Below are 20,733 nucleotides of genomic sequence, written 5' to 3' on the forward strand. Positions count from 1 at the left end.
ATGGCGTCAGTAAAGGGAAAAACATTCAGGAAAAGTGAGCGCATTATGCATGTTACACGCACATACGCAGTACTGCGCACATTTAAAACGGCCGCGACAAAGAATTTCTTTTCAATACTGACCACAAATCGAGAGAGTGAATCAGAACAAGCAGGCCTGCCCACTTTCCTCACATTGCTTTTGTTTGCAAACAAATGCAGCACATTTTCAACGTCCTTTGTTGAATTGTGAAATGAAAGGAAAAGAGTACCCGAGTTTCTGAGTTTTAGAGAAAATCTGGAAACTTTTGAAGAAAATTTAATTGATGAAACTATTCCACTGTGAGAATGTCACGTTCAATCCAAGATCCCCCCTCCCCTCCCCCCCCAAAAAAGGCGACGTGGTTGACGAACTAAACTAAAAGAGCGTCAACCAGAAATGGCAACAAATGGATCCACGGTGAATCTGGGGTAGCTGCAAACAGCCAGTGCTCAGGTGGGAGAATGTGTTACCAGGGCAACGATTTATCGCGTGTTCAACAAACCTGGAGCTTCGTGAAGGAAAACATTGGACGTCCCATTTGTCTCGAGTTGTGTAGGAGACTCGGCGAACGGTCAGAGAGCAGGACCAAATGAAAATCCCCATGAATCATCTTCTCCTGAATCCTCTTTCACCTGCTGCAGTCATGTCCTGAGGATGCAACTTCCCTCGTTATTTTTTCCCTCCTTCGAAATGATAAATCTTTCAGCAAACCAAGTGGATGCAGCAGGATGAGCTGGAGGAAGGCAGGAGGAAAAGCCGGTTTGAAAGTGAGAAGTGAGGCAGAGTGAATCAGAACAAGCTGGCCTGTCGACGTGAAAGGATGGAAGATTTTTTTTAAGCTTTTCCAAAAAAAAAAACAAACAAAAAAAAAACACAGTTTGACTGTTGGCAACGGTACCGTTTTCTTTTGGTTTCCTAAAAGTAATGAGCTTCCAACACGTTTAACCAATTTACTCCAATATTTCTAAACCAAAAATGACTTTTCCACCCCCCCCCATCCTTTCATTCGCGAGTCAGGTTCAAGTGTTTCCTCCTTTACTCAACCCCCAGAAACGTTTCATTACAAATGTGGCACCATTTAAGCAGAAATAAACAGACTTTCCAATGGTTTGACATTTACTGCCAGGAAACATTGTGGCAACAAACATACAAATGTTATTACTGTTTGGGATAAGTTTATTAAAGTATATTCTGAGTTCTATACATTTGTATTTGCTTGCTCTAGCTGCCCAGTCGTTGGCAAAATATGTGGAGTTACACGACTGCATTATCAACGCCCACACGCGTTTCAAACAGCTTTTGAAAAGCCCCCTTAGTGAGCCCTTCAGCAAGAAAAGGTTGTGTAGTTTTATATACAACAGCAAACAAAGGAGCAACACTCTGACACGAGTTTATTCGTTGAATATATTATTTTATTTTAACATCGTCATCATAGTTTAACTTTTAATTTTCCCTTCATTCATTTAAAATGATCACCTCTGAATGTACACATACTGCAAACTGTCAAAAATATACAAACAAATGCAGGCTTGTGCTATAGTCTGGTCAAATGTTTTAAAAAACAGTGGCACTGGAAGGAGAGACAGAGAGAGAGAGAGAGAGAGAGACCAAAGGTAGGAGAGACTTGGAGAAAGAGGAAAAAAAGAGACACTGAAACCGGTAAAGACATGCACAGCATCGTTAGGAGCACCGGCAGCGGTGATCCAGGCGCTCGCCACTTCCATGGGATCCGCATGGAAAAGTACATACATTTCATCGTCTGACAGCGGGCCACAAAATGCCCGCCACATATCGGATCGAAAACAAAATGCTGCTTGTTAATGGAACTCTTAGGCACATCATTGTTTTTTTTTTCAGATTTTATATTTTCTGGAAAAAGGTTTGTAAATGTAGAATGGATCAACAAAAAGAAAAAAAAGAGAAAGGAAAACAGTTAAAAAAATGAAAAAAAAAAAGCTTTCAAAAGTCATTTTGGAATCACTTTTGTTAGTAACTCAACACCGTTACATAATTTGTATGTGAATGCATATGTAGTTAACGTGTGTATGTGTGTGTGGGAAGGTTTTTTATATGCGAGCACGTGAACACAAGTTGGGTGCATTCCTGTAGAACCGATAATGGAGGCGAGTACTTGAGGTGTTGTGTGGGTGGTATCTATGATTGGCTGACAGCTGGCCAGTCAGATGCTCAGGTCTTTGGGACTATCCTTGTAGGTCTTCTTAGGTTCAGGGATCACAGGCTTGGGTGGGGGACCGCTCTTGGTCTCCAGCGTGCTGTAGTACTCTCTCAACTTAGAGGCAACAAAAATGTCGTCGTCTTCTTCATCTTCAGAGTCGTCCCTCCTGGGCGGGGAGATGGCACGTTCCAGGCTGCGAGCTCTGTACCGCGGTTCAGGGGTGATGCCTCTACTGGCAAGGCGCCCATCCCTCTCCAGCATCTCAGGTGTACGCCCTCTCAACAGGGAAGTGTACTTCTGGTAGGATGAATCCAATTCGGGGGTTCGGACTCTGGGCAGGGTGATATCTCTGTAGTCACGGGATGCAAAGTCCTTCAGGAGTCTGTCTCCCTTGTAGGCCCTCTCCATGGAGGAGGTTCTCATCAGAGGGCTGTCCTGCCTGTAGAGACGATCTTCTCTCCGAAGTGGTGGGAGTGAAAGAATGGGCTCTCTGTTTAGGCGGTCTAGAGCTGGCGAGTCCCGCACGACGGAGTTTTCAAAAGGGAATCTTGGTTGAGGAATATCGGACATTTCGTCTGCCATCGGCTTCTCGTTGTGTCTCTCAGGGGTGTCGTAACGGTAGGGGTCTGAGGAGCGGTGGCGATGTCTGGTTGGCGAGTGGTACCTGGGTGGGGACCTGTGGCGGTAAGGTGAGCGTCGTGGAGAGTGGTGGTAAGAGCGGTGCTGAGAGCGGTACGGTGAGCGTCGAGGAGAGTGGTGGCGGTGGTTTGATGAAGAATGTTGACCGTGACGGCGTTCTGGAGAGCGGCCTCTGCGGTGACCTCTATCGCGGCTTTCTAGGGTGTTGTCTGCACTGCGTGAGCGGCTGTGCCCCTTGTGAGGCGAGCGGTGGCGGCTTCGGTGCCGATGGCCATCTTTTTCCTTGTCGTCCTTCTTTAACAGCTTAGGCCCATTCCTCCCTGTGGACTTCTTCGCCTTGGATTTGCTGGGAGAGTGGTGACGGTGATGAGAACGATGGTGCCTGCCAGTGCCATGGTTGCCAGTGCCATGGTTGCTAGTGCCATTGGTGCGGCGGCTCGGCTCCGTCTTGCTCCGGGAATGTGGTGGGGGTTCTGGTGGGAAGCTGGACTCTGATGGTGCATTATTTAGGGGTAGGGAACTCACTTCCGCAGCGTTTTGTATCCCTGTGACTGCGTCGACGGTGCTGATGTCGTTGGGGCTGCCGTCTGCAACACAGTTAGACACAAAGATGAGGCTAGAATGACCAAACATGGATCCACACACCTAGCGACTCTAGAGACTTTTGACACTGATCATGCTGATCCACTCAGACGTAAAGCTGAGAACAAATCCAATGAAAGCCAATCTGATGTTAAGCAAATGTTAGATGGCACAGCAGCAGCCAATGACAGTGGTAAGATAAAAGAAAAGCCATTGTGGAGAAGCAGCCATTGAATCCAAAAGATTTGTTACCAACAACAAACCTGCTCCTTGGTCTACGTAGGGTCACGTCTCTGGAGTGGAAATGGTGTTGGCTCTTCAGGTTGTCACGTCCTATTGGCTTATTGGACCTACTCAGTTGTATCAATTACTCATACAGTTTCATAAACTGCAACAGCTCCCAGGAAATTTGTATCCTCTAAGTCAATAAATGCTAATCTAAAACCTATAAACTAGGAAAAGGCTCAAGAAGTTGGATTTTCAAAAATTCACAATATTCTCATTGTCACAAGATTTATTTTAAGGTTTAACACCAGAAGAGAGAAGCGATATTATTGTCTAACTTTTGAGTTTAGTTTATCAACAAGTGGAGATTGAGTGTTTGTGAGGATGTTCGAGTCGATATTAAACTAAAGGGCCATTTCAGGTTTTTATTTTTAGGTCTCAGCTGGAACGGGCAAATTTTGAGTTACGGTGACAACCATAAACTTTGTTTGCAAAGGCCAACAACAAAGTATTGAGACCAAGACTTTTACTATTGTTCCCACCACTAGTTTAATAAGACCAGCAACAAATATATTTAAGCATTTATATAAAGGGTAAAATGCTAAATGCATATGAAATCAGTTTTGTTTGGTATTAAATTAATAGGTTTGTTTAATGTTTGTGAGGCTTTGACTGCAGAAACATGTTATAGGAATACACACTATCACCAAAAAAGAAAAGAAAAAAAAAAAGACTACAATGTGTTCTTAAATACTTTTCATTCTAAAATCTTTCATCTTTAAAACATTTGAACTCGGTAATGTCGCGCGGAACACCAAAAGTTGAATTTAATGTTTTTTCTTTAGGTCTGTCTTGGAATAATACCCAACATTAATTGAAGCATCTACGTGAAACATAAAAGTGGTTTAACTTGGTGAGAAGTGTTCCAAGCTAAATATGGATCTTTGAAGCAAATTTTGTATTTGGTTTAACCTTTTTATTTTCTAATTCAAGACATTTAGAGTTTTAAAACATTTACAAATTTAACACTAGATATCTTTGGAACAAAACCAACTCAGTGGTTAGTTATTTACTGACCTAAGAGTAAATCTTTGTTTTATAGTTGTGCAAGCGAACACATCTATATTTTCCTTCTTTAAGTTTCTCCCATTAGAGATCACCACAACATCCGTCCTCCATATATGCTCCTTCCCTACATCCATGAGCCTTTTCTCCTGAATTTCTTTTTAATTTCTTTCTTTTTTTGATATCGAGTCCAGACCAGAAAGCAACCAGCATTTTTTTTTGTGTACATATAATCTATTGGCAGTCTAACTCTCTTTCTCTAATGTGCCCAAAAACATGAATCAGACAAATAAATACAACTGCAGCAAAAATTGAGCACAAGGAGTTGGAGTCTTCTGTAGTCCGCACACAAGAGAGCCTTTCTAGGATGAAAAAAAACAAAACAACTAAAGATAAACTCTTTACACTTAGAATTCCAGATTTTACAAACGTACGCATGGGCTACTTTAGACGAGAGCTGTGCAGCGGCATTTAGGTGAACGGTTGTATATGCATGGATCAGAGCGCGGGCATGAGGTGATCTGAGGCCACAGCACACACACACACACACACACACACACACATCAGGATGAAGAGAGACGGGGGAGAACCCAGATGACAGAGGAGGAGGACAGCTACAAACCGTGGTCTGATTTTGGAGGACTGAGGCCTCCCCCATCTTGTCATTTCTCACACTTGCGGTGAGATGGGGAGCGGCCATCCCTGAAGGAAGACAAGAGCCCAGGGCAACACAGAGAGAGGAGAGCATACACAAAAACAGAAAAAAAAAACAAAGAACACAGAAGTTTAGATTGCTTGGAGCCAACTGGAAGAAAGACAAGGGAGAGTTACTGATTGTGTTGATTCTTATTGGAAAAAAGAGTGTTTATTTGATCATCCAGAGTAAAGAGACAGTCCAGGAAGTTGCCCAAACCCTTCAGTGAAAGCCACTAGTTACACAGAACAGTGACACCCCAACCCCCCAATCACCCAAAAACACACACACACGCAAACACGCATACACACACACTTGTACATGTTGACAAAGCAGCAATAGAAATAAAAAAGTCTCAGAAATCAAAAAGAAGAAACACTGGCAAGACTGTCAAAAAGGTTGTGTCAACTTAAAAAATAAAAGCTAAAAAAAATACAAATGATGATCAAAAATATACAAAGTTCACATGACACCATATCGGTGCAGATCTGAAAACCTCAAATAAACTTCCACAACCAAATGCTTCTCCACTCAAAAAACAAACAAACAAAAAAAAACAAACAGAAAAAGCAAGACAATGAAAAATGTTCATGACTTGACTATCAATCCAACCTTGTCAATACAATAATACAAAAAGAAATGTTCCATAAATATTATGGAAAATCGACAATATAGGGGGCAAAAAACTTCAAATGTACACTCTCGACAAGTTCATGCAGTAATAAACTTTTCTTCTTTTTTTTCTCCTCCATTTATATGTGGCTTTGATTCATGGCTCTGTACAATGAACAAAAATACTCGTAAAAATGTCTCTATTCATTTCATCGCTGTACAAAAGCTTTATATAAGCGCCAGATCTCGTTTTCCGTTTGCATGGGGGGGGGGGGGACGTGTGGCGTTGGGTGTTTTAATCTTCACAGCATTTTAATGACATCAACATCGACAATGGGTGCAACAGAAAAAAAATAAAAGAAATCCATGGATGAATGAGTAATGTCGAGCACGCTGTAGCAGAATTTTGGCTTAGAAACAGAAAATCAAAGGGTACAAAGGCATCTCGATAAATGAGATCATCGTCAAAGCGTGAATTTATTTCAGTAACTAAATGGAAAACAGTCAAACTGTGTTTAACGATGATTCATTACAAACAGTTTGATACATTTCAAGTGTTTGTTTCTGTAAACTTTGACGAATATGGCAAACAGTAGAGATCCTAAATTTAGTTTTGCAGACAAATGGACTGATGTTGTCTTAAGCCACTCCTGAACAAGACTTTAATTTTGCTTTGGGATTTGGAAGAATGTTCAAATAGGAGTGAAACGAGAAAACAGCAGAGTTTGTCTTAGCTGAGCGAAGGAGAAAAAGGGGACTGAGGTCCAAGTCCTCAGTTCAGAAAAAAAGTACATTTTTGGGAGCTTGAAAGAGAAAATGGAGGAAAAGTGGACAGACGTGGGGTCCAGTGTGAAGTTTTCACAGTCAGTTGTGTTTCAGGGAGACCTGCCGTCTGTTAACGTTGGTCCCCCGAGTTTTCTACAAGTTAAAAGCATCTTAGAGCTTTTGCTGCTTCTCTTTTTCAGCAAACGCTTCATATATATTTTCCAGCAGGACTTGGCAGCTGAGTACCAACACCTGCCTTAACGATCATGGTATCACTGTACAACCAACACGAAAGAGAATCAATGGAGTTTAGGTCCGGAAGAGGGCGAGACACATACGTCACTTGAAATATATCGCTTCGAGTGTAACAAATCCATACAGATTTCAATTTCCAACTTAATTACTGAAATAAGTCAACATTTTAATGCTAATTCAGTTCACTGGATGTTCTTGTATTAGGCTGCCTCTTCTTTTTTAACACAGTTCTCACTTAAAACCTTAAGGAGTACAGTAGCTTACATTCACCTCCAATAAATATCATAAATATGTTTGTGTCACAAAGAGGCCAAAGCTGTGAGACGTCCCACCTTTTCTAGGAAAGCAAAGAGTCAAGTTTTCTTCCTTTTTAATGCTGAACTGGTGTTTAACAATGAGCTAAAGCAACATATGTCACTTCTTCCTAAAAAAACAAAAAAGACTTGTTTTCCTACTCTGGAACAAAAAAACCTGTAAACAGTTTTTATTTATTTATTTTTTTTATATGTTGCACTGAAATTAGGCCCACCACCGTTCTGTAAAGTCCCGACAGAGTGCTTTAGCTGAGCGGCCAGAAGGTGAAAAGTGACAGCGGGATGACATGGAAACTGAGCAGGCGACAGTAGGAGGGGCCAACCACACCCGAAGGAGCAACCTCTAAGCTCCTCCCCCTTGCCCCCAACGCCCAAAATCCAAAAGCACAGGAGTGACCTTCACCACGGAAAGACTTTAAAGCCAAGCAAACCCTCCTTCCCGTCCCTGGTGCGTCTACGCCAGGAAGGGGCGAAGGGGGTCCCCGACGTGCGATTCAGTTCTTTGCCACCTTCGAACCCCACCACCGTCCGAGCTCAGGGTGTGAAGATGGGGGAGAAGGGAATGTTTTCGTAGATTGACCCACCATATTCAGGCACGGAGCCGTCGCCCCTCTTGAGCACCAGATGGACGCGTCGGCCTCCGTTCTTGATGAGCTCGATGGCCCGTGCGTGCTTCATGCCTTTGGTGCTCTCGCCGTTGATCTCCAGGATTTCATCTCCGACCTGGAGGGACAGGCACAAGGCCGCGAGGATGGGGGGTGGGGGGGCAGAAAAAAAGAGGGGCAGAGTGACAGGTGAGGTAGGGAGGAGGCAGAAAAAAAATTAAAAACAAAACAAGAGGAGACAGCAGAGGGGAAAACAAATGACAGGACAGAAGGACGAAGACGTGAAGCGGGAAGGTTCGGATAGATGTGACGTCGGGGAAAAAAACAGAAGGGAAGGGTGGATGGGTTGACAAGAAATTACAGCTTAAAATCCGATTGATAGAGATGCACCGGAGCAGCTTTTCCTCAACCGTATTGCAGAGAGCGAATCAGAGAGCAGCGACTGTGATGCTGAGAGAGACAGACGGGAGGGAAAACAGGAAGGAGGAAGAAACACTTTTGGCTTCCTTGAATCCCCTCCTCAGGTTAAGCTGTCAGAGCCATCTGCACCAGGGGAATACTGCTTTGGCAGGGAGTGGATCTCTGTCTGACACGTCTCTCTGCCTCACAGAGCTGCTGCTATTAATAATTCCTCTAAATAACCTGAACTCATGCAAACTGTAGAACTCAGATATGCATGTTCAGATTACACCAACTCACAAACTGAGCAAAATAAAAACTAATAACTTCTTCCAAGGTGTCTCGCATGCAAACGCATTGGGAGAGCATTAGAAAGACATATCTGCATATTTCCCTAAGACACTGTAGGGGTAATCTGTGGATTATTTTTTAATTAACCGATTAATAAGTAGATCGTAAAAGTTGCTCAACAGGAGGTATTTGTACACAATTTGAACCAGGTGAAGCTAAAACTATGTCTACATGAGGAGTTTTGGGTAGAACATATTTACAAAGGTTTTTTTTTTTTGTTACCTTACATGCAAAATGTACATTTGTTTGACAGTTTTGGCTTATTTACTGCTCTACATGTGTTGCTCCTGCAGCCAATTGCCTTTTTTTGAGTTCATATACTTCCATAAATGATTAATTGATTACTAAATTCAGTTTATCATTTGAATAATCGAATCATCATGATTAATCTAATTGTTTCAGCAATAAACTGAATGCCAATTTATTTAAAAAAAATCTTTGTAGGTCAAAATAGCAACAACTAAATGTGATAAATGACGTTATAACTGTAAAAAAAAAAAAAAAATCAAAGACATTATATCTCAGCAGCAGGAAGATTAAGTAAAGCCTTTCTATTCCAAGTAAAAGTCATGCTAAATATTTTTCTCTGCGCATAAATTCGAACCATAGCATTTTTTTAATCAAGGTAATTCAACCACGAAAGTCTCAACGCGCACCCGTTCAGTGAATCATTTTTGCTTCAATGAGCCACTAGGTGACCGTTTAGATTTACTGAACCATAGTTGGCAGTAATTGTGGGATACCTCCCACAGTGTCAGTCCTCACGATGGATAGCATTAGGCTGATGGCTGTACGGTCTGAGGCACACTAAAGAGTCAGCTGTTTCAGACGGCACCTTAACTAAGCAGCTTAATCGGTATGCGACGGATAAAAACTCAACGCAATCAGAGATGATCTGCTGAGATCTGCTGCAAAACTGTGCGAAATAGGAAAAAAAAAAAAAAAAAAAAGCACCTCTAATCGGATTATATAAACAGAGATGCTATCATCGGGTTTAATTAAATATCCTCGATTCTTTCTTATTAAATAAGCCGTTTTAGATCACTACATCATTGTCACACAGAAAGGAAGCAAATTTCCTTGGCTTAATCCTCCAGATGCTTTTAAGACAATTAAATTGAAACTTTGAGCTGTGGCAGAATTGAGAAGAGACGAGAGGTAAGAGCTGGTAAGACAACAGGCGGACCTGGAGCGGAACAGTGCAGCTCGCAAAAACTCTCCGGGGAACTCGTGTTGCGGTTTCACACTGAAACAACGTTTCAGATCTGCTCCAGTTAAAGCGAAACGCTGCTGCCGTCGCCGCAGCGCAGCCGAATGCAACCCGTTAATTACAAAGTGAAGTTATCGGCTACGCAATCTCATTTTTAGACGACAACACAGTCCCACTGGTAACAGGATCCATTTATGGCCTGCTTGTTCGGTGGGAGACGAGCCCGAGCATCAGAGGGCGTCTCGGGTATCCTCAAGAAAAGCTGACTCGCATTTCAGAAGACGACTTCACAATTCATAGGAGACGCGACTCAAACAAAGCTTGTAGGAGGGAGAAAAGCAGTAAAACTTTAAATACTCTCCATCTTTAATCTTTAATGTAAATTGTTGTCATCACAGAGACAAACAAAAAAAAGAAGCTAAGCCAGCTTCCTGTTGGCAAGCGTTTCTACTAAATAGATCTTTACAAACTTTAATTTAAACGTGTCGATCTGGAGCTTGTGCGCTTTGCGTGTGCATACCCTCATTTTCCCATTGCGGACTGCGGCTCCTTCCTCGGCGAGCCTCAGCACGTACAGGTCCATGTTGTACTCTCTTCCTCCCCGCAGGCTGAAGCCGAAACCTTTGCTGTCTCTCTCCAGGTCCACCGAGTAGAACTCAGAGTCCTGGATGGACACACACACAAAAAAAAACAGATTCACAGAGACGGATGTGTTAGCATCAAGGTCATGTGTTTGACTCGATTAAAGTGTGCGGTTTTTGTGCGCCCTTTAAAGCCGTCTCTAATTTCAGGAGCGGGGGGGACAAATGCCACCTCCAGGAAAGGTACACTTGCATCGCAGGCGTGCGTGTGTGTGCCCGCGTTTCCATGTGTGTGTACGCATATGCTCAGGTGTAAGGATGCTGAATTATTAATGCTTTGGGCTCTAGGCAATAGAGAGACAGACTGGGCAGCACAAGGACAGGCAGACAGTCTCTGCAGCTTTGTCTCCATGCCCTCCTAATCTCCTCTGCAGAGGGATCAATGTTATCTAGGAGAGCCATCTCCACAACACCAGATTAATTCAGCAGTGAACACAATTGACTGAGGAGGTACTTTGAAAGTAAACAGGCTTTTCCTTAATGCACGGACTCTGGCCGACGGCAGCCGGTGATCGCAAGGAGATAAATAAAAATGTACACCATTCGTCCTTGGGAAGGTGGGTGTGTGTGTGAGCTGAAGCGTGGAGCTCGGACGTGGGTTTTGGATGGCCTAACAGCTTGAATAGATGGGTGAGGAGAAAACGGGGAAGTGGTTAGGAGTGGCGAGGTGCTTGATGGAGACATGGAATGGATGAATGGACAGGTGAATGACCGGTGTGCGTTTTTTTACTTACCTGAGTCGAGTCTGGCTGGATGGGGGGCTGCAGAGGAGGGTTTGGTGGGGTATTAAACTCATAAGATTCCTGTTTTGGTTTGGTGTTGGTCCTGAAAAAATAAAATAAAAATATGAGTTTTTATATATATATATATATACAGAGTGGCATCACATTTTAATGGTTGTAGGATTTCTTTTTTGTCTCTTTTTTCCCTCTAGAGTTAGACTCATTTGGTTTGGTTCCATTTACCCAGAATGCACTGCGCTATCATTGGCTTCCTGCTTTAAGAGCGACCTCGGGTCCGCTTGGCATTCCCATATACGTTCGAACTGCACCAGAGTTCACTTCAACTGAATCGAGACCTTGAGCTTTAGGCAGACCAGAGTCTGATTGCACATTCACGACTCTCCAAATGAACCGGACGTTCTCGGACAAACAAACTGCAAATTGATTAAAGCGGACTAAACAGAGCTGACCATTGAGAGCTTCTCCGATCAATTCAAAGTTCATTTCAAAGAGTGCTGCTCACCTGGCCTCAGGTACCGCCTGTTGCTGAGGTGTGTGAGTTGTGGTTATGGTGGCAATCTTCTCGGCGTTCGTCAACAAAGACGCATTTGATGACTCTGTGGGGGGGGAAAAAAGGCAGAAAGATGAATGGCGTTACCATTCATTAAATAGCACATGGACAAGGAGAAGACGGTGCCACCACAACAGATGGACAAGTTAATTTAAAAAAAATCAATGTGAAATACCCAGAGTTTCTCTAAATGTTTACTTTTCAAACTCCATGTTTTTTTTTCACATTAGCAGAATCCTGACTTGAAATGAAATAAAATATTTCTGCAAAAGAAAGAGTTTGCAGAAGCTATTTCTGTTGAGAAAAGGCTTTAAATATAAAGCCTGAATAGATGGATGGAAACTCTTTGAACTATGAGTTACAACAACATTTAATTTCCCTTTGGGATCAATAAAGTATTTTGGAATTAAATTTCAATCGAATCGATTCCTTGGTGTCTCAGCCATCTCTGCTCCACATGACTGCGTTGCCTCTTCAGCTTCCCACCAAGCCTGCATGCAAACTCTAGATTTCTTAAGACTCCCCCCTCTCTTTCTCCCCCTCTCTCTCTCTCTCTTCAGGGAACATAAAACCTTCTACATACGTTTGCTTTTTCCTGATTTAGCATAAATCCATAATTTACGGTATTTGCATAATAACCGAGGCCTATCCGGTGTTCCAGGAGACTGTGATGGATTAAATCAATTTTTCACACTGGAAACATTTTCTTTTTTTTCTTTTGGGTTTGCACACTTGTGGCCATTCAGCAGCTGTCAGCTCCAAAGCATTAGCTGACCCACAGAAAGCCCTGCGGCTCCACCTCCAGCTTCCTAAAACACTCAGAAAACATCCGGGAGACAAGCATCAGACAGCAAGTTTGGGCCGTCGATCATTTTGTCAAAGCACTTGTCGCTTTTCATTTCCACCTGAAAGGCGCGCATCTCGTTTTGGACCGGAACAGACAGTCTGACACAAAAAGCTCCTGGTTATTTTCCAGGATCTCTGCAGCGACGAAATCAGATTTTGGTTTTATTACACAGCAACAAAAACATTGCTGCTGCATTTAGAAAGCTTTATTCCCTTTCTAGGTTTTTTCTTTCTTTATAACTTAACATTTTAGTTACCTGATGAGTTGCAAACATTAGCAATCAGAAGTTTGGGCAGGATGCAGGATGAGTTTCGGTTTTTAGACTGGATGTTGGCTTTTACAGCTTCATTATTGTCCTCGTAAAAATCTAGTCAACCCTCCATCTGCTCATTTGCAAAGCATGCACCATAACGCTTCACAATTTATCTCTCCCCCCCCTAAATGTTTCCTGTTAGTCTTTACATTCTGCTGGGGAAACACTGCCGTTTATTACCTTTAATGCACAGAAGAGTTGAATCATTTCTTTCATTTGCCTCTCAGTCAATCAGAATGCCCCCCTGACCCGAATTAAAATAAAAAACTGTGCAACAAACAAAAGCATTTACACTTTTACCACAACGCATTGCACCACAACCACATAGTTCATTTATATATATATATATATATATATATATATATATTTTTTTTTTTTGTTTTTGTTTTATACAAAGTAGTTACAGCTTTGGGCAGCAGGGAGTCAGCAAGTGACTTAAAACTAAAAACCTTTTGAACACATAGCCAGTGCTGCAATATTCATTTGTTAGAATAGTCTAGTCAAAGTCCAGACCTAAATCCAATCAAGAATGTGTGTCCCAGACTAATCAGACTAAGCTGAAAGTATTTTGCACAGAAAGTAAAAATATTGTCCCGGAACTGGAGAGCTTGTTGATGCCGTCGTGAAAATGAAACGTGTTTCTACAAAGTATTGACTCAGGCCGGTTGAATGGAAGTGCTGGACGCACGTTTCAGCTTCGTTACAAATGTTACAATGGTTAAAATAGGTTTTATCTTACAAACTGTACAATAAAATGTTACAAAAAATATATCTGCTTTCTGCTGCAAACCGCCATGTTCCATAGCTTCATTTCCAAATTTCTCTGCGAACTCCATCCCCACGTTCACGCCGGAGCAACGAGAGCAGAACCGTGCGAGAAGCTCTTCCTCGCGTCGCAAACGTTACAGATCCACACGGAGACACGCAACCGTTAGCAAACAGCAGTGGAGGAAATTTGCACTTAGAAGCCGACTTTTAAAGAGAACCTGCAGTCTTCCCCCAACGACTGTCTCCATGTCAGACGGCGCCTGGTTGACACATGCTCACGAACACAAACAGGAAGTTTCATGTCGAGCACATCTGGTTATTTCTCCCCAGTGTTTTCTCCACAGCTCTGTACGTCTGTTTGCCAGAGCGATTTTGTCTCGCTGTTCTCGTAAGCTGCTCTGGACGGAAACAGAAGACGACGAAAGCCCTCCTCATTCATGAAGTGAGCTTGAAGTCAGCGATGCGGACAAATATCTCAAATCTCCACCGGCGAGCGGGTTGATGGGGAGCACGGCCTTCCTCACGCTCGCACAAACTATTAATCGGCGTTTATGAGGAAGGCGCGGCGATTTTTAAGCGAAGCACAACACGTACAGCACACACTTGCGTACACAGAAGTTCTAGATCACTCTCTGCTTCTCTCTCGCACACAAACAAACAAAGACAACTAAATTACTCTTGCATGCTCCGAAAGCAGGGGGCATGCCAGAGGCAAAAACGCAACGGCTGGGAAGATTCCCAAATAACCCCAAAGAAGCTGTTCTGTCAACACTGCGGGGGCGCTTCGCTCACTTTAAAAAGCAGAGAAACTTCAGCTCCATCTCTCACAGGGGAAACGTTGCAACTCCTCAAAGTGTAGATTAAGAAAAGAGCGGCTTCTCAAATCTAATATGACATTAAAAGTTTTAATAAGATTTCATTTATGAGTTGGTAAACTTGTAATAAAGCTAAAAAAAAAAAGGTTAAATCTGTACTGTTTGGTTTGACCTACTAAATCTTCACGCCTTTTATCAGGTGTATAAAAATATCTAGTTTCAACTGTAAATACCGCTTTTCAAATTTAGCCTTTTAATTAAACGTTCAGTTGCACAAAAATGGTGCGGCTTCAAGGGGTGTAAATAAATATCAAGTTTTTTCCAAACTTTGAAATCTCCTAGTTGAAATTTTTGCATTTTCTTGATCAATCAATCATTGGTACGAGCCCTGGATAATCCAAACCTCTTGGAGGAGAACCTTTCAGCGCCGCATTTCTTGACAAACGACAAAGCCGCTCCGAGATGTCAAACGCAAGCTTTGATGCGCGGACAAACTAACTGCGGCCGCCGTCGTCGTCCACTCACCATCTCCGGGAATGATTCGCAGTGTGACGGTGTTCCCGGCCTCCTTGATGAGGTTGACGATGTCAGAATGGGACTTGTTGGTGATGGAGTTCCCGTTCACGGCCAGGATGCGGTCGCCGACCTTCAGCTTCCCGCAGCGGTCCGCCGGGCTCCCCTCGATGATGCGGCCTATTTTGTGAGGCATGGCCACACATGGATTTCCAGCTTTGGTCAACCATTGACATGTTGGGATATGCGATTCAATGTGTGAGTGTGTGTGTGTGTTTAGAGAGATGGGAAAAGAAGGGAAAAGGGGGAAAAGGAGCAGAAAAAAAAGAGGATCAACAGAGTTGAGGGTTAATTTACCAGCAGCCCCAAAGCAAGCAAAGCCAAAGTCCCTGAGAGAAGAAGAGAGGATCATCTTGTCAGGGTTGTATGCAAAGAACACTATTCTGTCCTATGAAGAAATCAGAATGTATCTACATAGTACACCTGATCAGACGTATTTTTTTAAATGATTAATCCAGAGTTAAGTTTTCCAGATTTAAGGCTGTGATGTTGGCTTATTTCAATTTGGGTTTTATATCTGAGTTTCAAGTATTAAAAGCTCCAGAAATGAAAAATAAAACCCATCACCTGAGGTGCAGCATTCCACGGCAGACATAAGACTGACTGAAGGTGTATTTGTCTCGTCTTCAAAAAGATGATGTAGCTCTTTTTGTCGTGCTTCAATTAATACCAATTATTTTCCTTGAGTGTCGTTGCGATTACACTTTTATTGTTCTGTTAACTTGAGGTAAGTAAATCTCAAACTTGTTGTCGTTGGGAGTTTCAACCGCTTCAAACATCTCCTGATTGTTTTAACCAATCATCACATTATGCCGACTTGTTGAATTCTGGAGATCAGGGGTTAATAGATTTAATTCAGTCCAGAAATAAAGACAATGCCAACTGGCTTAACCTCCATCATAAAAAATGCACCAATTACTTGTTGGAATTGACCAGTTTTCCTTATAAACGTCTCTGATCAGCGATCAGCAAGTCAGATATTGAAATGTTTCTTTGTTTTTTGCTACTTATTAAATGCATCAAAACTCTCAACTCTCCAAATGTTTAGTCTTTGAATGCATCAAACAGCAGCATGAACTCTAATAAATTTGTCTGTCTATTAAAAAAATCAGGTTAAAGATGTAAGCTTTGATGCTTTAACAGTGATAATATTCTCTTACTTTTGGTTGCATTCAAAGCCAGTTCCTCTGTCCCACAGGCTTCAGTACATTGTTTCCATTCTATCTTAAATTTCTAGGCAATGAAATCACTTAAATCAAAAGTTAAACGGATGTAAAATTAGAACCAGTTCATCAGACCTCAAAGGTGAATAATGCAGCTCCATAGGAAAGAAAAAAAAAACATTCTGCTAGAAACCATATATCCCAGTGATATAATAAAACTGAGTCCAACACCAAGAATTCATGATCTTGTGACGAATCCAATCAGAATGAATCACTGTGTTAACTTTTATACATCTATCATTTGTATTGGTAATTAATCTCAAGGATGTCCAATTTAATATTAGAAAGTTAAACTTTTACAATCGTAGACATTAAATGGGACAAGATCCTGGACAAAAAAATAAAAAATAAATAAAAAATTCTCCTTGGCATTTTTAGTTTGAAAAATGCTAAAGTTTTTTTTTTTAAGATTGTGTAGGAACCCTCAAATTCACTGGAAAACTGCATCCAGTCTTCACTCTTGAATAGTCTCCTTGGATTAGACCTTGTGTGATACCACTAGTCTAAGTATATTTCGGATATTTCCATGTTAGCAGCAGGAAGCGGGTATGGAAACAGTTCTGATTTGTTACATCCCAGATAGCTGTACCTGCAGGATGTTGGAGACGACAAACATACATCAGAGCTGACATCTCCCCATCCACCCTGAGGTGTTTTCTTCCTCTTTGTCCGCAGACGGTAGACTGCGATCAATCTCGTCTTCCCTTTTCATTTCTATTCATTCCACCTGTGCGACGCACTTACTGCTTTTACTCTGCTACAAACACGTCTAAGTGCCAACCCCTAGCTATCCGTTAAATAAATGCAGTCAGATTTATGCTGTAAAATATTAAGCGCAAAAGGAAAGAAGGAAATGCCTCGTGTGAATTTTACATGTTAAGTCAGAGCGAATAAAGCTCAACTGCTGGTTCGTGCTTCCCGCCATGCTCCTGCGAAGGAGAAATTGGTGGCTTTGTGAGCAAACCTGCGATGCTAAGTTTTAGTCTGTGCATGCCAACAGAGACAGACAGAGCAGTTCAGAGCCCTGAACCTCTCTTTCCACATGGACTAACGCATTTGGGCACAGAACTGTGAGGTGGAAGGACGGTAATGCATGGTTTTCAAAATGTTTCACAAATTAATATTTGAAGTGGTGGGCAACTTTAGCCTCCCGTCTCTGGTGAGTCCAGAGGTGCAGGAACCACAGTTTGATGCAGGTAAACTTGGAGGCCTTCTGCTCTCCATCAGGTCTGCATGGATATGGACTGAAACTTATAGCAAATATAAACCTTGATTAGATTCAGGCGCAGACTTTGACAAAGCCAGTCGAATATATGAACATTCTCAAAACCCAATCTTTCGATTTTAGCTCTGGCCGTATGCACAGGTTCGTTCTGCTGGAACGTTGACCTCTAACCTCTATGATTTTCCAGCCACTCTACATGCTTCTCTTCCAGGATTGCCCTGCAGTCAACACTAACCATTTAGCGACTGGTTTCAGCAAATCCAGGAACAAGTCTCCACAAGGCAGTTTTGAGTTATCTTCAGATTCTGAAAGTGTGGATCCTAAGCTTTCCAATAATGTCAAACATGGAAATAAAAAAAATAAAAAAGAAATGAAGCAGCTATGGGTGTGTGAATGTCAGGCTTCTGGAATCCAGATTTCTGAAAAAACAGGCATCAAAGTTTCTAAATTCTCCCCAAATTTGTTGGGCAGCCTACAGGTGTTAAAGGCTCCTCTCTCAAACCAGATTTTGTTTAGTTTATCTAGTCGGAAATATATATTCTTAGAAGGTTTCAGTTTGCGTCATCCCCACTTCTCTCTCCAACTATTTCCTGTCTGATTACTGTTAGTGAAGGACAATAACACCACAAGGAAAAAAAAATAATTCCCATTGCATAATTCTGCCAGCACCTTGGTGTTCTCATAGTAACCTAAAGCTCGCATTTGGTCGCAAACACCGCTTAATCAAATCAAACACAGGTGGAATTGCCAATTAGGTAAATTTTGAGGTATCGGTGTAAAGAAAAATGCAAGTCACACATTTCAGATTTCCATCTGTGAACAATTTTAATGAATTGTTCCAATACTTTGTGCTGGTCTATCCGATAAAATACTATAAAAATACACTGAATTATGTGGTTGCATGTTTAAATATGTGAAATAGTTCAAAGGAGTGTGAGTCGCATGGCACTGAGTGCACTGCTTAGAAAGAGGCACCACTAATTTATGAAGAGCAAAAAAAAGGTATTGAAAAACGTCACGGCTTAAAAAAAATCAAAAAAATCAAGGAAATGTAATATTTTTTAGTAATCAAGTAATTCAATATTATAAAAAAAGCTAAATATCAGTAAAGTCTCATTGATTCGTCTATTTACCCTTTGGAGAACCGCATCCTCATTAAGCTGTCATTAGGCTTTTAGTGCCAACCTGCTCGGCTGAAGCAATTTAAGTGGAGCTGAATAATACAGACGTCTTACGTAAGACCCACTTCACTTGTGATCAATTATGAAAGCTTTGTGTGAGTGTAGCAGCAGCTGCAGGGGGAAGAAAGGGTTTCAGTGTCTTGGTTTGACAGGCTGGAGAGGAAATGAGGCAAAAAAAAAAGAAAAAGATGCGCTTCTTTGAACGCTGTTGATACTGATCTGGTGTGACTGTAAATAGCCAGAATCTGTGCTTGCTGTCAGGCTATTTAGCGCTCGGTGGTTCTCAAAGGAGTTCCACAAAGGAGACAAAAACAGATGAAAGATCCCAAAGGTAAGGAAAAAAAAAAAAAAGAAAAAAAGGCCTGGTGTGTGTTTAGTTGGTGCTGGGTTGTAATTGTAATATCTGTATGTAACTTAATAACCTGCGAATATTCTTCAGGTTCATTAAGCGAAGCGTCTCTTACCGAAGGTGGTGCCCGCTTCGGGCCGCGACACCGACGACACGATGACAAAACCGAAGCCTTCGTTCTCGCCCCGTCGGATCTCCACGTCGTAGGGCTGCACGGCGGCGACGGGGGCCGAGTTTGTGGTGCCGTTTGGGGGCTGAGAGGACGTGGTAGCAGCTGCGGTGGCGACCACAGCATTCCCACCGATCCCGGCGCCTCCTCCTCCTCCGCCACTACCGATGCCAGAGGTGGAGCCGCTGCCGGAGCTGACGGTGTTGAGGGAGTTCTGGCTGCCCTGCGGCGTGCGCTTGCCCATATCCTCCGTCAGGCTGGGCGCCTGGGTGCTGCTGTGGTGTGAGGACGCTGGCGACGGAGGGACGTCTCCCTCTGATTTAACTGCACGAGACAGAAGTGTAGGGTCAGGAAGGGGTTAAAGAGGAAGCAGTGGGAGAGAGATTTTATAAAAGGTAAATAAAGAACAACAAACAAGAAGGCGAATAAGAGACGGAGGGCTGAGCCAGCCTCAAAACATCAAGAGGCACATCAAAAGCAGCTGGTGAGAGTTGGGCCAGTCTTTGCTTTTAAAGAGAAATGGGAGACGTTGAAATGATGCACAGCACAATGAGACGATTACACAAGTAAATCTTACGTCATCAATTAAGCCGAGGTGGATCGTAATTAGCTACATTTACTCAGTTACATTCACTTGAGTAACTTTACAAAAAATAAAATAAAGAAAGAAATGAGTAGCACACCATTTTTATACTTTTACTTCAGTAATAAGATTATGAAGTATTGCCACTCTTACTTGAGTAAAGCTTCTGGATGCTTAACTAAGGAAGAACAAATGTGTTTTAGCCACCAGGCAGAAACACAAACCTATAGTTTACGTTGAAGTGAGACTTCTTGCTCTTGCACAAGATTTGCTTTAAGGTTATTTTTTTTAATCTGCTGAGCCTTTTGTGCCATTTGGAGATCAAGTGACTACAGCAAACGCCATATATCGTCACTGGAAGTATTTTATCGCTCATTGTTTGTGTGCATATTTTTGCATTTTAGTCTTTAAAGTACCAGAAATTGCACATAATATAAAATTTTTCTCTCCATCCAAAGGAAGTCAGCACTAGAGTAGCCTTTATATAAAATACTTTTTTTACTCTTGAGTAATTTCTTGAACGACTATGTTTTACTTTTACTTAGAATATTTCAAAGTAGTGCTACTCGTACTTGAGTACCATTTTTGTATACTCTACCCGCCTACTCTAGTAAGTCTAATAAATGTACTTTCTTCTCGCTGCTGGTTTGCGTCGGAGGACGAATTCCTTCAGTGTTCTGCCCTCTACTGTGTTGTGAACAAAAGCTAAACCAAAGACGTGTCCTGCCTGCACAATCTCCACATTTAATTTCATTCCACATTTCATTTCCTGTACGGCGGCTCGGGGAAGGCGCCTCATACCATCTGCCCTCCAAGGCGGACGGGGGAACAAGCAACGGA

At 42.2% G+C, this 20,733-nt stretch overlaps 1 protein-coding gene across 11 annotated transcripts in view; it reads right to left on the bottom strand.

Annotated features, from left to right (window-relative positions):
* Positions 1–1,411: 1,411 nt before the first annotated feature.
* Positions 1,412–20,733, bottom strand: part of magi1b (membrane associated guanylate kinase, WW and PDZ domain containing 1b) — a 143,852-nt gene continuing 124,530 nt past the window's right edge. For 6 of the 11 annotated variants that reach the window (XM_081607359.1, XM_008409550.3, XM_008409554.3 and 3 more), the window contains 7 exons: positions 19,257–19,634; positions 15,116–15,319; positions 11,800–11,893; positions 11,289–11,379; positions 10,434–10,577; positions 7,933–8,071; positions 1,412–3,423 (listed from right to left, as the gene is read on the bottom strand). In XM_081607359.1, the coding sequence (XP_081463485.1) occupies positions 2,201–3,423; positions 7,933–8,071; positions 10,434–10,577; positions 11,289–11,379; positions 11,800–11,893; positions 15,116–15,319; positions 19,257–19,634 (2,273 nt within the window). In that variant the 3' untranslated portion in view covers positions 1,412–2,200. Of the gene's footprint in view, positions 3,424–5,330; positions 5,411–5,542; positions 8,072–10,433; positions 10,578–11,288; positions 11,380–11,799; positions 11,894–15,115; positions 15,320–19,256; positions 19,635–20,733 lie in introns of those variants that run through there. The other 5 variants (XM_008409556.3, XM_008409557.3, XM_008409552.3 and 2 more) reach the window with 4 other exon arrangements.

This window comes from Poecilia reticulata, chromosome 5 (genome assembly GCF_904066995.2).
Source record: "Poecilia reticulata chromosome 5, P_reticulata-male-v2, whole genome shotgun sequence".
Taxonomy (NCBI): Eukaryota; Metazoa; Chordata; class Actinopteri; order Cyprinodontiformes; family Poeciliidae; genus Poecilia; species Poecilia reticulata.